The sequence below is a fragment of the Lygodium microphyllum genome, chromosome 2, assembly GCF_053477565.2.
Source record: "Lygodium microphyllum isolate KBCC chromosome 2, Lygodium_microphyllum_v1.1.10, whole genome shotgun sequence".
In the NCBI taxonomy this organism is placed as follows: Eukaryota; Viridiplantae; Streptophyta; class Polypodiopsida; order Schizaeales; family Lygodiaceae; genus Lygodium; species Lygodium microphyllum.
The window spans coordinates 55,286,915-55,304,399 of record NC_141136.1 but is presented as its reverse complement, the minus strand read 5'-3'; the positions used below and the strand labels follow the sequence as shown (position 1 = coordinate 55,304,399).

The 17,485-nt window shown below is 46.0% G+C and overlaps 1 protein-coding gene across 1 annotated transcript in view; it reads left to right on the top strand.

Moving 5' to 3' along the window:
• LOC148039758 (Cyclophilin-like peptidyl-prolyl cis-trans isomerase family protein) overlaps positions 1-16,583 on the top strand; it is a 109,192-nt gene extending 92,609 nt beyond the window's left edge. Inside the window, exons 5-7 of the mRNA XM_087693655.1 lie at positions 15,656-15,793; positions 15,913-16,063; positions 16,187-16,583. Of these exons, the coding sequence (XP_087549781.1) occupies positions 15,656-15,793; positions 15,913-16,063; positions 16,187-16,273 (376 nt within the window). The 3' untranslated portion in view covers positions 16,274-16,583. The remainder of the gene's footprint in view (positions 1-15,655; positions 15,794-15,912; positions 16,064-16,186) is intronic.
• Positions 16,584-17,485: the final 902 nt, after the last annotated feature.

Here is a 17,485-nt window from a genome sequence, read left to right as displayed (position 1 = left end):
GAGGGAATGCCCCCGTGACCTAGCGACGGGTTTCTGGCTCCTGCGCTATCGTTGAGCCCTGCCGTCGAACCTTGCCGTCGTTGTTCCACTGCCGCGTGGACTCCTGGACCTACGCCCCCCCTCTCCGTTGACGCTTGCATCTATGCCCGTCGCCTGTTTGCTGCATCCCGCCCGCCTCTTCGTCGGTTCGTTGCGCGCTGTCGACGGCTGGCTCTGGGCCCGACTGAGTCCGCCAGGTTGTTGCGTCGCCCCTGGTCACCTGCTGCACATCAGGTCGCCTCGACAGGCTACGCCACCTATCCAGATACCTAGTACGCCCTAGCTGTTGCCCCGTCTGCCCACCCTACTCGGTCTGTTGCCGGTGGGTGCTGGTGGGTAAACCTGCATCATTAGGGTTGCGCCCTGCCCTCTGCGTCACCTACACTATCTCTGGACAGGCCACGACTGAGGCAGACAGACGTGCACCTCTGCCGAGAGAGAGAGAGAGAGAGAGAGAGCTCGCCCTCTGTGTGAAGACAGCAGTATGGCTGGCCTGGATTCGGATTTTCTTGACCGGACGGTGGCAGCCCTTGGCCCTGATTCCGATGCAGAGGAGCCGGAAGATATGGTGCCATGCACGGAGGAGTTGCCGTCGAGTTCTGAACAGCCGCCTGCTGGCAAACGCTCCAAGCATACGCCTGATGAGCCAATGAGTCCTCCGGAACGCTCCTATGCGCAAGTGGCCTCTGATCCTGTGGATTCGCAGGAAATTGACTGGGAGCATTTGCTGGACTTCGCCAATACTCTGCTCGGCGATTATGTCCAGCATAATACCGAATCTTTTTCTGTTGCGGGAACGGATGATGTGCTGGAAGCCACGGTGGACCCCAAATCAGTCTTGCGATCCTTCTCGGTGTTCTATGACCGTGCAGTTATACTTTTCTTCACTGGCAGGATCCCAGTGCTTTCGCATATTCGCCAGTGGCTGCACCATCTATTGCAAGGGGAGTCTGTTGAGGAGATCTTCCTTGGACCTCGCGGGTTTTATGAGGTCCTGCTGAAATCGGAAACGCATCGCGCTGAGCTCCTGTCCAAGTTGCCGCTATTCTTTGATCGCCGCTTGGTTCATGTTGTGCCATGGTGCCCCATGGCCGACTTCCAGCGTCTGCTTCAACGCGAATGCCCGGTGTGGGTGGAGGTGGAAAACTGTCCGGCGGTCTATTGGCCCATGTTGAAGGATGCAATGGCAGTTGTGGGAACAGTGCTGGTTCCCCCAAGCCTCAGGGCGATGAACCGCAACCGTTTATGCATGCTATGGGACACGGCCAGGAAAAGGCCCGCGTGGCTTCGCCTCAATTGTTCGGGCATGCATCCTTTGTATTTTCGCTTAAAATGGGGCAACTTTGCGGGCCACTGCTTTTCATGTGGTAAATTGGGGCATTTCATGGCCGAATGCCCTGAAAAGCAATCGTCTTCGGAGGATGCGCAGGTTGTGCTGCCCAAGGACGACATGGTGCTTGATGCCATGCCCCAGGAAGCCCTTCAGTCTCCTCATGTCATGGATAAAGGCAAACAACAGGTCCTGAGTGTGGATTCCCGTCGCACTGACTGGATTGAGGCACGTCCTAAAAAAGGTAACAAGTTGGATGCAGGCCTGGCGGATCCTGGGCCTCCCGCTTCCCAGGATTCCGTGCGCACGTATACGCGCCGGAAAGAAATGGCCACTTCACAGCAGGCGGCGCGTCCTATGGCCCCGTCGGGCCCCCGCAATCAGTCTCCAAGGAGAGCCTATACCGACGGCCCCAGAGGCCCACCTGCCAAGCTGGCGTTCGATGCCAAAGGAAATGTTATTACACCCTGGGATCGGCGTTATCCCCGCCCCTCTCCCAAGGCAGTGGATTTCCCTTCTACCTCCAAAGCAGGTCGCCAGAATTCTTTTGCAGTATTGGCTGATTTTCTGGATGAGGGTGTCCTGGATGCTCTCGCGGAAAAGGTGAAATCGAGGCAGCAGGTGCCTCGTTCCTGACTTCCTTCTTTGAGGATACATGAAGATAGCCACGTGGAATGTGCGAGGCATTTGCTCTCGCCATAAGCAACATGCCATGTGGACCGTCTTGCACGAGAACCAGTGGGATGTATTGTGTGCAGTTGAGCACAAAAGTCACGGTGAAGCAGGAAAAGTGATGGATTGTCATGGATTCCGTCTGTTTTATGCAGGGACCCATGCTACGCACTATTCGGGCGTGCTGATGATTGTCCATGAGAAATATCAGCCTGTCCTTGTTTAAAATGATGTGCAGGGCCGCTTTCTGGTGATCGAAGTCTTATTTGAAGGAGAGATTTTATGGCTGTTGGGCCTCTATGCTCTGAATGATCCCGCATCCCGACGGGATCTTTGGTCCACTTTGCAGGGCTCCATGTCACGCGGCCGAAGGGGGTTCTTGATGGGAGATTTCAATATGTGTGTTGACTCTTCTCAGTCCACTTTAGGGCATTCGGTAATGGATACGCCGGAAAGCCGGGTGTGGAGTTCCTTTGCTTTGCACGTGCTCAAGCAAGATCTTTGGTCGTGGCTTCACCCTTCTTTTTCAGGGTTTACTTTTCATTCCGCACAATATGCAACTACCTGGTCGCGACTGGATAGAATGTATATCATGCAGGGCGATGATTTTCTTCCCGAGATGCTGGAAATGAAGGTCTTGCGGCAATATGCGTTGTCGGATCATTTCCCCCTCCAGGTTGAGATGCGGGCACACTCTATTGCACCTTTTGTGCAATTCCTGGATAGGCTCCCTTTACGTTTCAACTCCTCTTATTTGAAGCATTCAATTTTCCAGGGCTATATGCAGCAGCTGATTGAGAGGTTCTTATTGGACTTCGCCTCTGAGGGCTGGCCTTCATTTGCACGGCTGCTCTCTAATGTGCAGTGGGTTGCTCGCTAGTATGGGATCCATCATGCCTCCCTTTGCCGCCGACGTTGACATGCAGCAGAAGACTTACTGGCTGTGGTCCGTTCCTTGCTCCTGGATTCCCCTGATGATGATTTTCTGCTGTCTCTGGAGAGGCGGTTGGCCCATCTTATTCAAGTATTTCAGTTGAAATCTTATCAACAGGCCAAGCTGCACAACTTGACGGACACAATGTAAGATAGCGCCTGGCAGTCTCATAAGTTCTTTCGCGCCTTGCATGCGTCTCCGGCTCGCGAAAATATGACCAGACTCCAGGATTCGGAAGGTCGCATGGTCACGGATCCGCAGACCATTGTCACTATGTGCAGAAACTATTTTATGGAACTTCTTGGTTCCTCTTCCTCGCCTTCTAGCCAGGTTATGCATGCCCGCTCGGCCTTCTATCATCTGGTCCGCCAGCAGGTTCCGGTCGATATGCAAGCCGCTTTGGAGACGGATATTTGCGAGGAAGAGGTTATGGACGTTTTGTTGCACCTGCCGAATGATAAAAGTCCTGGCTGGGATGGCCTCACTAATGAATTCTTTCAGACCTCGGCCACGCAGTTGGTGAAGCCATTGGTGGCCATGTTTCAGCAGGTGTGGGAAACGGGGGTCATGCCCTCCTCATGGAAAGAAGGCCTTATCAAACTAATTCCAAAGGTCCCTTCGCCGTCAAAGTTGCAACACTGGAGACCAATATCTTTGATGGGCTCCATGTATAAAATCTACTCCAAAGTGCTGGCGAATCGGCTCCACAAGCACCTTCCAGCTATTGTGCATCCTCTCCAATATGGTTTCATTAAGGGCCGCAACATTCTGCATAATATCCTAAATGTGCAAATGGCTATTGACTATGCGCGGCACTCCGGTCAGGAAGTGGTATTGATCCAATTGGACTTGGAAAAGGCGTTTGATTATGTGGACTGGTCTTTCATTGCAGACCTCATGTCGGCTATGGGCTTTGGTACCCGAATGTCCCGATTGATCTACACCATTAGTGCTGAGGCTTCCTCCAGAGTTATGCTTAATGGTGGAGTTACAGAGCCATTTGTCCTTGCACGCTCGGTCAGACAGGGTTGTCCTTTGAGCCCTCTCTTCTTTGCCCTGGCGACTCACCGGTCCTTTCAATGTTATCCTCCATGGCAGCCTCTGCTCAGCTGGCCGGGCTGTCTCTTCCATTGGGTCAGCACTTCATTAGCCAATCTTTGGCTGATGACACCTTTATGATTTTGCAGGCGGACAGGGACAACATTCGAAGGGCATTAGATGTTTGGACACTCTTTGGTCAGGCCTCTGGGCTTCGCATCAATGCCCTTAAGTCAGCCATTCTCAGTTGTACGGAGCCTGATTTGCAGTCCTTAGGCTGGCAAGGCCAGGTGGTTTCCCGTGGCTCCATTGTCAGGCATCTTGGATACCCATTGGGGGTGGATGTACGGCCAAAAGCCCTGCTGGAGTGGATTTCACAAAAATTGGCGGCGAAGTTTATGTATTGGAAGTCGCAAGCGTGGCCATTCCATGTCCGCCTCAAAGTGGCCCAGACAATCATGCTTCCAATGCTAACGTATTTCCTGCCTTTGTTGCCATGGACGCCTACTACTTTGAAGGCCCTCACTCATCCCATCCGTTTCATGCTATGGAAGAAGGATTCACTGTAGGCAGGCATTTCGTGGATTTCATGGTCACATGCATGTACCCCTAAGCGCATGGGTGGAGGTGCTATTTTGGATGCTCACACTCATATGTTAGCTCTCCGTTGGTCCCTTTTTCGTGCCATGTGTGTGGATCATCACCCATGGACCATCATAGCCCGTTATTTTCTTGAGGACAGCGGCCTCCGCCATGGCAACACACGGCTTCGGGCCTCCTGGTGGCATGTCCTTAATGCTGACTCTCGTGTTTCCAGTCCCTCTTCCTCTTTGTTACTGCACTTGGTCGGCTCTTGGAAAGTGGTGCTCCAAAAGGCCCGTTGGCACCCAATAGGGGACCGCTTGCAGACTAACTCCTTTCAGCTGGAATTGTTGGCAGTATCGAGACTCCTTTCATGGGAAGATAAACACCAACTCAGACCAAGATTTAATCGCATGGCCCGTTTAGGTGTGACGTCGGTTGCGGATGCTACCCTTGCCACTCGCAATGTCCTCGTATCATTCCGGACTGCTCGGCGACTCTTTAAGATCCCGCGTGGATACCGTGATTTATGGGAGCAGCTTTCGTCGATGCTTCAGGGTCGGCAACCCTTTCCTGCCTTGACTGTGGATCGCCCTTGGCAGGACTGGGACCTTGCAGGCCGCCTGAGTCTGGAAAAAGCCTCTACTAATCAGGTGTATCATCTTCTTGTTCAAGATCACCAATGGCTGGGCGAGAAAGCTAACACTGTTTGGGGACTGCGGAAATCGCTGTCATGGTGGCAGAAAACGCTGATGGAGGGATGGCTAAATAAGACACCTTTCAAATGCAAGGTTTTTCTTTGGCGGGTGATGATTGGTGGTCTTCCTCTGGCCTCGGCCCTTGCCAAGCGTCGCATCTCGAATGGCAATTGTTTCTTCTGTACGACACCGGCGGAATCGGCCCGACATCGTTTTCTCTCCTACCCGCTCGCCAAGAATATCTGGTCACTCTTGTCGCACATTTGGCGCGCGGTGGTGGGATCCTCGCTAACTCCTTTCGACTGGGTTTTTGTGCGCCCGAAGTATCCCGCACCGCCACAGTTGCATGAGAAGATCTTATTTCACTTTTTCAGATATTGGGGATGCTGGCACATTTGGACCACGCGCAATGCTTTTCTCTTTGATTTGGCCTCTAATGTACCCTGACATATTGCCAGGCTTAAAGGGCTCTTGCATTGGCAGCTAGATATTATCCGACACTCCGACTTGCTCCCTCGGGAGGATTTGCATCCGTGGCATATGGCAATTGCCTCTGGGTCGTTGCCATGATTGGTGTAACCTTTTCAGTGCATTACTACGGGGCTTCCCCACACGTTGGCCTAGGGCCCTCGTGTATCTTGTAATCAGAAAAAAGAGAGAGAGAGAGAAAGAGAAAACCTCTTCACATGATGGCTTTGGGTCATCATGTATCTTGTAATCCAGTAATCTTGTATTTTTTTCGTAATTAATATAATTACCTTTTACGAAAAAAAAAGAGAGAGAGAGAGGTCTTATCAAACTGCTTCCAAAAGTTCCTTCGCTGTCAATGTTGAAACATTGGAGACCAATTTTTTTGATGGGTTCGATGTATAAAATCTTTTCCAAAGTGATGGCGAATCGACTCCACAAGCATCTTCCGGCCATTGTGCATCCTCTTCAATATGGTTTCATCAAGGGCCGAAACATTCTGCATAATATCTTAAATGTGCAAATGGCTATTGACTATGCAAGGCACTCTAATCAGGAAGTGGTATTGATTCAATTGGATCTGGAAAAGGCTTTTGATTATTTAGACTGGTCTTTTATTGCAGAACTTATGTCTACTATGGGCTTTGGTACTCGGATGTCCCGCTTGATCTACACCATTAGTGCTGCGGCTTCTTCACGAGTTATGCTAAATGGTGGTGTTACCGAGCCATTTGTCCTTGCACGCTGTGTGTGACAGGGTTGTCCTTTGAGTCCTCTCTTCTTTGCCCTTGCGACTCATCCGGTTCTTTCGATGTTATCTTATATGGCAGCTTCTTCTCAGTTGGATGGATTGTCTCTTCCTTTGGGACAACACTTCATTAGTCAATCTTTGGCTGATGACAGCTTTATGATTTTGTATGCGGACAAGGACAATCTTCGCAAAGCATTAGATGTTTGGACGCTTTTTGGTCATGCTTCTGGTCTTCATATCAATGCTTTCAAATCAGCCATTCTCAGTTGCACGGAGTCAGATTTATAGTCATTGGGCTGGCAGGGACAGGTTGTTCCCCGTGGTTCCATTGTTAGGCATCTTGGATACCCTTTGGGTGTTGATGTTCGGCCAAAGCAACTACTAGAGTGGATTTCTCAGAAACTGGCAGCTAAGTTTGTGTATTGGAAGTCGTAGGCTTGGCCCTTCCATGTTCGCCTCAAAGTGGCTTAGATAATCATGTTGCCGATGCTTACATATTTCTTGCCATTGCTGCCTTGGACTACTACTACTTTGAATGCTCTTACTTAGCACATTTGTTTCATGTTATGGAAGAAGGATTCTTTGCATGCGGGCATTTCATGGATTTCTTGGTCGCATATATGTACCCTGAAACGCATGGGTGGTGGAGCTATTTTGGATGCCAAAACTCATATGCTGGCACTTCGTTGGTCTCTTTTTCGTGCCATGTGCGTGGATCATCACCCATGGGTCGTTATAGCCCGTTATTTTCTTGAGGATCATGGGCTTGTGCATGGTAATACACAAATTCGGAGCTCTTGGTGGCATGTTCTTAATACAGACTCTCAGTTTTCTAGTCCTTCCTCTTCCCTGCTTGCTCATTTGGTCTGCTTCTAGAAATTGGTTCTCCAGAAAGCACGTTGGCATCCAGCGGAGGACTGCTTACATACTAACTCGTTTCAGCTGGAATTGTTGGCAGTCTCGCGATTACTTTCTTGGGAAGGCAAACATGAGCTCAGACCAAAATTTAACCGCATGGCATGTTTGGGCTTGATTTCAGTTGTAGATGCCACCCTTGCGAGTCGCAATGTACTGATATTGTTTCTTACAGCCAGGAGGCTTTTTCAGAATCCCTCGTGGATACCGTGATTTATGGGAACAGCTTTTGTTAGTGCTCCAGAGCAGGCAACCCTTTCTTGCCCTTGCTTTGGATCGTCCTTGGCAGGACTGGGACCTTGCAGGCCGGTTGAATTTGGAAAAGGCCTCAGCTAACCAGGTGTATCATCTTCTGATTAAAGATCATCGATGGCTGGTTGCTAAAGCTAATACTGTATGGGGATTGCGGAAATCTCAGTCATGGTGGAAGGCAATTGTGATGGAGGGCTGGTTGAACAAGACACCTTTCAAATGCAAGGTCTTTCTTTGGAGGGTGATGATTGGTGGTCTTCCTCTTGCTTCAGCCCTTTCCAAGCGTCGAATCTCTAATGGCAATTGTTTCTTTTGCACCACTACTGTGGAATCGGCCCGTCATTGATTTATTTCTTGCCCTCTCGCTAAGAATATCTGGTCGCTCTTGTCAGCGGTTTGGCGAGCAGTGGTTGGTTTCTCGCTAAGCCCTTTTGATTGGGTTTTTGTACGGCCCAAATACCCCACACTGGCACAGTCGCATATGAAGATCTTGTTTCACTTTCTTAGATACTGGGGCTGCTGGCACAATTGGGCCACTCGGAATGCCTTTCTTTTTGATTCGGCCTCTAATGTTCCGGGACATATTGCGAGGCTTAAAGGTCTCTTGCATTGGCAGATAGATCTCATTCGCCACTCTGACTTACTCCCTCGGGAGGACTTACTTCCTGGCATATGGCAATTTCCTTTGCGTCTTTGCCATGACTTTTGTAACTCTTTTGCTGTTTAGTACTGAGACTTTACACACGATGGCTTAGAGCCATCTTGTATCTTGTAATCATGTAAACTTGTACCTTTTTTTCATAATTAATACAATTACCTTTTACGAAAAAAAAAGAGAGAGCGATGGGCAAAGGTAGACCAGAGGACGTGCAGATGTGCTGCCCCTGATCACATGTCATGTCTTCCTACCTCGCATTCTGCCTAACTCCTTCCATCACCAGCGTAGGGTCTGTTCTGCCTTGCTTGAGCCTTGCCTTCACGAACAGCAGCGTGTCGTGCTATTTGGTTTTCCTTGCTCTGACCAATGCGGGGTCTCATTTCGTCCTGCCTGTGGATTCGTCTCCTGTCCCTTCTGACGTCTGTCTTTCGCTTGCACGAGCGAATTCTGTCCTAGCTCTTGGTAATCAGCATTGACATGACCTATTCTGACATTCTCTGTTCTACGCCTGACAGCGAGAGTGTGACGACCTGCCCTAATCCGGATAAGTCAGACTGTGAGTGACAGAGATTGTTAAAGGCGTGTTTTACTGAACAACAGTGTATAGATTGGGGCTGTGGTCCAGAGGTCCTAGGGTACAATGGCCTACTGAAGGAGACAGGTTCTGTCTTGTTTTGTGAAAGACAGCAAGAGTTGGATAATTTTTGCAGTCAGCATAAACCTTGGGAATGGCAAATTTGTAGGAATCTAATGGTATTGGCATGGCCTTTCTAGACCAGCATATTGGAAATGGGGAAGACAAAGACTTGGCAGAATCAGACGGTGATTCCTTAGCTGAGGATTTTGGGCAGTTAATGAAAGGGGACGAGATGGGTAAACATCACAAGATATCGGTCGAAGAACCAGACTTGTGTGCCCTGAATTTGCCTAAGCAAAATGTTTAGGCCTCGTGCTCTTAGACTAACGAGTCTTTTCAGTTTATGCTGGCCTCTGCCAATCATCTGATGTCGGAATATGCTCAAGCTAATGAGGGTAAAGTGAGTTCTTTACCACAAGGGGAACATGTGGTCGTTGTTATGGGTGCTAATATGGTTCTACAGCAGATTGTTGCTATCGATATGCTCAAGCATGTTTCTAGACCAGCATGGTTGCTATCGATGCTTGTCAAGGTAGATATGTGTCAGGATGATGTTTTAAGGCAAGACCAAGCATCCCTTGTGAAAGAGATCTATGATGGCCCGAGGGGTTTTTTTGAGGTCCTCTTCCATTCCCCGGAAGTGCGGGCTCATATTATGCAATGTATCCCGTTGTTCATGGATGGCCAGTCAGTCCATATGGTTCATTGGAGGCCTATGGCGGAATTTCAGGAGATACTGAGGCAGGCATGTCCAATTTGGGTCGAGGTGGTTGATTTTCCTACCCATCTTTGGCGACTTCTTTCCTTTGTGTTGAGATCTCTTGGAGAGGTGTTGGTGGAGCCTAGGTTAGCCTCCCATAACAGGAATAGGGCATGCTTGCTTTGGGATACAAGAAAAACCTCGCCCGACTAAAGTTCATTTTCAGGTTCCAGGGTTGCAAACTTTGGTCTATGAGCTCAAATGGGGCACATTTGCTAGACACTGTTTCAAGTGTGTAGAATCGGGACATTTCATTTCAAAATGTGATAGAAGCCAGGAGGTAATGCAACCGTCTTTGGATCGTGATTTGGATATGCATGACCATCTTCTTGAGCAGGACGCTCAGCAGCCTGAAGCCACTTCTGAGCAGATTGTCCAGCAGGGACAACTAGATGGAAAGAAGGCTGCTTCTCAAGTTTGAAATCAGCGTGCTTCGCCCTCGAGGGGTCAGAATTTGTCTCCTCAGGATAACTCGTGGGTTACGGTGGCTCACTGTAATGCTAGACAGGAGCCTCGGTCTACTCCTGTTCACTCAACTCCCCAGACTATTACCTAGACATTTCAATGTCGAGGTAAGGGATTCTATATGAATCCTCGATCTGCAGTTGGTGGTAATGAAAAAAGGGTTTTTGATACTGCTTTGCACTTTGATTCGCGAGGGAGAATGATGCCTGCTCGAGATGTTTTTCGTGCCCAGCAACAACAGTTTCCTTCTCATACTTCGATTGCTAGTTTGCAAAGGGAAGATTTGATTGATGTGATTCGAAGTGAGATGGAAAGATTTCAGGCAGCCAAAGTAGTTGATATTAAAGGGAAAGGGAAGGTGGGGATTCAATAGTTTTCTTTTTTGTATTCCATCATGAGAATTGCGTTATGGAACGTTAAAGGTATCTCTTCGGGTAGAAAACAGTATCGGTTGTGGAAAGTTGTGTTAGCCGGCAATTGGGATATTCTATGTGCCGTGGAGTATAAACAACATGCTTTGGTAGGATCATCTTATGTATATAAGGATTACTTTGTTTTCTATAGTGGGTTGTTCCACATAAATCTGGAGTAATGTTGGCCATCAAATCTTCATTGCAACCATCTTTGATTTCTCAGGATTATCGAGGTAGATTCATGATTTTGGAAATTCAATATGAGGGAGAAGTTTTATGGCTAGTGGGTGTGTATGCTTCTTCTACTTCTCGTGAATGTCGTCAGCTTTGGGATGACTTACATTGCCTTGCTATGGCTCGTCAAGGCTTTGTAATGGGTGATTGCAATGCTTGTACATCTATGGATTAGGCGACTTCTCAACACTCGGTTATGGATGGTCCTCAGCGTCAGGCTTGGGATGCTTTTGCAGCTGAGTCTTTGAAACAGGACATGTGGTCTTGGTTGCATCCCTCGCACTCAGGATATACTTATCGTTCTCTTCAACATCCAAACACATGGGCCAGACTAGATAGGATCTATGTTTGTCAAAGTGATTCTTTTCTCCTGCAATCCTTGATATGTGGATAGAGTGAAAGCATGTCTTGTCTAATCACCATCCTTTGATCTTGGAAATGTGAAACCAGCCTTCCTTCTTGGAATGGGTGGTGATAACCTGATTTAAGAGTTAATTACAGCAATAAATAAATGCACATAAAATGAAATACACACTTTACCATAACATTCTTGGACAGTAGACACCCTGTTGGCCCCAAAATTGGTGCCCCTTGCGGTATTTCTTTAGCTTTCGTTCAATTGGAAGGAGTACAACTTGAGATTCTTCAATCTCCTCCTACTAACCAATGCTGCCCCAAATAAATTCGGGATGGGCTGGCTCTTGAAATCCCTTGATAATCTTCAATTATCAGCTGCTGATTTCAGTCCCTTGAGCCTTCAATCTCTAGCACGGATCCTAAGGTGGCTTCTAAACCCTAATTTCTGCCTGTAAATTAGGGTTTACTGCAGAAATTACAAATCAGTCCACCCAGAATGGCTGAAATCTCCTCTAAATGGCTGAGAATTGCTGAGAATGGCTGAGCATAGGCTGAAGGAGATGAGAGAATGCTATAGAGAGAGAAAATTTTGAGATTTGTCACGAAGAACTGACCAAAATCAGCTGCTGCCCTACTGTACCGGCCCCAAACGGATGCACCAACAACAATAGGAGCATCAAAGACTGTGATCTTCAAGAGAAAGTGCATCAGCAGTAATTGCCAGCTTCCCAAGGTCAAGAATATGCAATCTCCATCACCAAAATGGTCTCCAATGGCTGGGAGATGGCCCCAAAAGTTGGTAGCAACAGTCCAACACCTCTTCCCAACAGCTCCAAAATGAAAAAACGAGATTCCCCTCTCCCTTCAGACCTATTTAACCTTTCCTCCACTTGCATGGGAAAGTTTTGCCAAGTGGCAGCTTTCTTAATCAATTTTCAGCAATTTTCAGCCATTTAATTAATTTTCAGAATAAATTAATTCTGAAAATTAATTCAACCCTTAATCCATGCCCAGAAAATTGACATTGCCCATCCAAAAGTTAATTGGTTAGGCCATTTGCAACCCAAAGTGGTCCCATGCATTAATTGACCCTTGGACAAGCATTAATCCATTAATTAATGCCTAGTCCCTAGTGTCACCACTGTCACTTAATGGCCAATTAATGGTCCTAGGGGCAAACTGACACCAAAATTCACCTAGAATCTAACAAGTGCAACTTGTTACAACTTTTGCCTTTGACACCCATATTTTTCATAGGGTCCTTCGGTCTTCAATTGTGAGAAAGTAGCTTGCACCTCACATGTGCAATACATGCGCATCTTTTAATTGCACATTTGATTAATCTTTTAATCAAATGTCAATTAAGCATAAGCAAAGCATCAAATTTTCACGTCCTTGTGACAAAATGACACATCAATCTGTTCATGCCTATAAGGCTCTCCTGGCTCGCTTGCCTCTTCGTTTCAATCAATCCTTTCTCTTGCAAAATGAGTTTCTGGAATGTATTTAGCAAATAATTGACTCCTTTTGTTCCAGGGTCCTATCAGAAGGATTGGAAGCATGGCTGGTTTTTAGGGATAATGTGCGTATGTTATCCAGATAGTTTGGTATTCAGCATGCTTCCATTTTATACACTGAATTGCTGCATGCGCAATCTTTGTTGGCCCGTTCGTTGTCTTTATGTCAGTTGGGAGATACTACAAATGACTTGTTGACAGGCATTGAATGGTTGAAAGGCCAAGTTTAATCTTTACAAGAATAGGAATATGCTAAATTTAAATTGCTGTGTAGAGCAGAGGCTTTGCACGATAACAATTGTCAATCTCACCAGTTCTTTGCTTGATTACATCAGAAATATGCCTGGGAAAATATTGTGCGTCTGAAGAATACTCAAGAGATTCTGTTAGACACTGCTCACTTTGCTCGCAAATACATTTGTGATCTGGTTAGTAATGAGGTTCAACCAGAATGGGTAGCCTTAATAGAGGCGGATATTTCAAAAGATGAAGTGGAAGAGGTAGTGTCCCATTTGCCTAAAAGAAAAAGCCCTGGTTGGGATGGCCTTCCTAATCAATTGTTTTCAACCAATGTTGTGCAACTTAAGGACTCGTTGACTTGCCTGTGTCAGCAAGTTTGGAATTCCGGTGTCATGCCTTCAAACTGGAAGATTGCAGTCATCCTGTTATTGCCCAAGGTTCCCTTTCCTACTTCTTTGAAACAATGGAGACCCATTTCTGTTATGGGCTCTTTATACAAAATCTTTTCAAAAATCATTGCCAACAGATTACAAAAAGTATTTCCGCATTTGGTTCATCCTTGCCAATACGGTTTCATTAAGGGTCAGAATATAATGCATAACATTTTGAATGTTCAACTAGGGATTGACTTTGCAAAAGCTTCAGGCCAGCAGGTGGTCATACTTCTGCTTGATATTGAAAAGGCATTTGATCAAGTAAGCTGGTCTTTTTTGAGGCAGCTAATGTTCACCATGGGTTTTGGGCCACGTATGTTTCTCTTATGGATACTATTGCTCAGGGGCAGTGGCCTGTATTGCACTTAATGGAGGCATCACTAATGAAATTACCTTATCCCGCTCTCTCCATCAAGGCTTTCCTCTCAGTCCTTTGTTGTTTGCATTAGTTACTCACCCGATACTTTCTTTGTTGGATAAGATGGCCAATCAAGGTGAGATTGTTGGTTTGTCTCTTCCCAGTGGGGCCCAACTTGTGGGTCAATCTTTGGCAGATGATTCCTTTATGTTTCTTAAGGCTGATTGCTCCAATGTTAATTGGGAAATGGTGGCGTGGAAACTTTTTGCTATGGCATTAGGACTCCATATTAATGCTCAAAAATCCACTTTGCTCTCTTGTACGGAAAATGATTTGCAGGCTTTGGGTTGGAATGTTTTTGTGATTCCCGAGGGGAATATAACTGGACACTTGGGTTATCCTATTGGGGTGGAGGTGGCTCCTTGTGCCTTGTTGGATTGGATGGCATCTCGTATTCATGATTGGTTTATGTACTGGAAGTCACAAGACTGGCCTCTCCATGTGAGACTTAAAGTTGCACAATGCTTTATGATCAGCATGATGATTGCATCTTGGCAGGCGATGTAATGTTTTTCGGTTTGGTGCCCCCCGGATTCTTGCAAGGAGGAGAATTCTCTCCTAGGCGAAGTACTGGCCTCTTCCAGGTTGTTGGATTGGCCAGACAAAGATATGCAGAGAGACAAGTTTAACCGCATGGCTGGGTTGGGGTGGCGGTCAGACCAGGATGGTCTCATTCCTGGACAGGCCTGTCTTTATTCATTTCGGCGTATTTGCCAGCACTTTTGGGTGCCTAGAGGGTATTATGTTATTTGGACGGCCATACTGGACAGAATTAGAAGCTACTATCCTTTGCCTACATTACAGCTCTCGTCTCCTTGGTGCAATTGGATGTTTGTGATTCCGGATGATTTCGAGAAAAGGTTGGCCAATCGGATATATCATCAGATGGTAGAGGCCAAGAGATGGGTCACAGATGAGGCAAATAAAGTATGGCGCATTCGGGAAAGCAAAAAGAAGTGGCAAGACAAATTCATCCAGCTTCGTATCTGGTCCTCGTTGACTCGACACCGGATTTCAGCTCGTTCGTGGATTTTGGGGAAGATGACCTCCATGACCTCTTTGAGTTAAGATTGTTCCTGCCATTTCTATTTCCTCAGATGGACAGCCTTGTGGCATATTTAGCATACTCGGGAATGCTTTCATTTTTGATTTAGTATCTGGGATTCATGGTCATGTGGTCTGAATCCGGGGTTTAGTGTTGTGACAAATCACCTCTATGGTGTCTGCTGACCTGGTTCTTCCTGATAGTGCTACTCCTTGGCTGGAAACTGTCCGCTCCACACCAGCTGTGCTTTCAGTGTGATATTTCTGTGTTAGAGTCTGTGTAGACTTTCCTTCATGACTGTTATTTTCCGTTATTTCTAAGCGCCGACCTGATGGTCTGATGTAAAATATTTACTACTTAATTCAATTATCTTCACAATAAGAGAGAGAGAGAGAGAGAGAGAGAGAGAGAGAGAGAGAGAGAGAGTCAGTCTTGGGGGGGAGAGAGAGAGAAGAAAAAAAGAAAGAAAGATAGAAAGTTGTAGGCTTGGGGGAGAGTGGCAAAAAAGTCCCATGGTTTTTCGTACTAAATCGTATGAATACATACAGTACAGTACTGTACAGATCGTACCATGTGGATCAATCTGTACTATGTATGGAAACAACCTTGTATGGATATGTGATATTTGCCTCTGTTAGCTCGCTGCATGCAAGTGAATGCAAAATCATGCGTACAGATATGGGTTACTTTTCTTTTTCCAATTGCTTGCTGATTATATGTTCTGTATTCTCTTCTATATGTGCAAATCTTAATTGTTAAAATGTGTTGTTCAGAATGCATTGTTGTTGAATTGTGCAGTGAGGATGGGTACTACAATGGGTTGTCTTTTCATAGAGTGATCAAACACTTCATGATCCAAGGAGGCGATCCTGAAAAAGCAGGAACTAGAGAAGACTGGACACAAGGTGGTCATCTGAATAATGAACTTGAGGCAAGGTAAATCAAAAAACCAGGTGCTGCTTGCCTTTGCATGGATCAGGAAATGGATCTTTGAGGATTATTGGTTTTATGTTAATCCAACAGTTCCACATTCATTTTCTCTGGTTTATCTGCAGTTTGAAACATGAACCATTCATGCTGGCAACATCCAAATTTCATCCTGATTCCTATGGCTTTGAACTTTTTATTACGACTACTGCCATACCTCATTTAGATGACAAACTGCTGGTTTTTGGAAGGGTGGTTCGTGGAGAGGATGTTGTTCAGGTATTTATCACGGTTATGATAAGCTTCATTTTTTCAATATAGTTTCCCATGTGTAAGCATTGTGGAATAATTATTATAAAATGTCATTCTATTTTGAAGTTGATGTTTAATGGAATGCTGCAGGAAATTGAAGAGGTGGACACAGATGAACATTTTCAACCAAAGTCACCTGTACTAATAAATAACATCAGTTTACACGATGAGCTTTAGTCTGTATGATGTATAATTTTCCTTTCTTTTTTTTGGGTGCGGTGGAGATATCACTTAGGAGTTACCAGTGAGTTAGCAAGAATGATGAGCGGGACCTGATATTTAGGCAGGTTTTGTGGCCTACTGTCTGTGTGAAGATAGAAGCGTTTTCTAAAAGCTCCCTGCAGATCTATTATCCTGCTCCACATACTTGTAAAAACCCAAGCATTGATATCGAAGATGCATATTGAATTATTTCACAATGATTGCATGACTGATTGATTAAATGTAAAGTGAGATGTTTACAGTGATAGAAGCTGTCTTTAGAATAGATTCTGGACTTCCAGTTCTCATTTAACATCGGAATTAAAAAGAAACTGGGAAATGCCTTTACTTTTGATTCAGGATCCTGTTTTTTGAATTGTGTTTAAAGTGATGTACAGATTTCCCAGGAGTCGCATCATTGTAGTAAGTTTTTGAGGATCTCAGTCCAGGAGTAAGCAGGGAAAGCTGCATGGAGTAGCAGGTGATGAGACTGAACTAAATCCCAGTGGACATCCCGAGTCGGCCTAGTTGGGTTTTTAAAACAGTAATGGATTTTGCATATCTCCCAAAAGGCAAGAATCCTCATAGAAAATTGTCATCAGGATGCTCCACACTTGGCTACTTGTATATACTGGAATGACATCATTGATTGATCACCACTTCTGTTCTGGCAAGTTGGATGTTGTTAAGCAGCAGTTTAGATGATGGATGATGTGTCAAAAGTGGATGTCAATAGTGAGGTCGTTTCCCAATGTGGGCCCTTTGTTCTAGGGTGGCCAATCTATATACGAGCAGATGATCACATGCACATAGTTGCATGGCATCTTCAAAGGCCACAGCATATTCACATAAAAATATGATGCTCTAACATACTCGCTGCTCACACATGCAGGTGCACACACGGGATTCTAATCCGTAAGGTGAAATTGAGTACATTTACTTTTGATGTTCAGATAATTCTAACCGTTCAATGTAGATGGGTTTTTATAGTGCCTTTATTTGGATCAGAGAGCAATAGGCATTTACTGAATATGTAAGCTGTTTCACATGTTTAGATGGATAGGGGAAGACTCAATTGTAAAAACTGTATAGATAATTCACAGGTGAAAATGCCACTATAGATGGAAATTTTGATGGGAATCTTTTGAAGCTTTGATTACGTTCTTGTGATGCATGCATGTTTTTCCT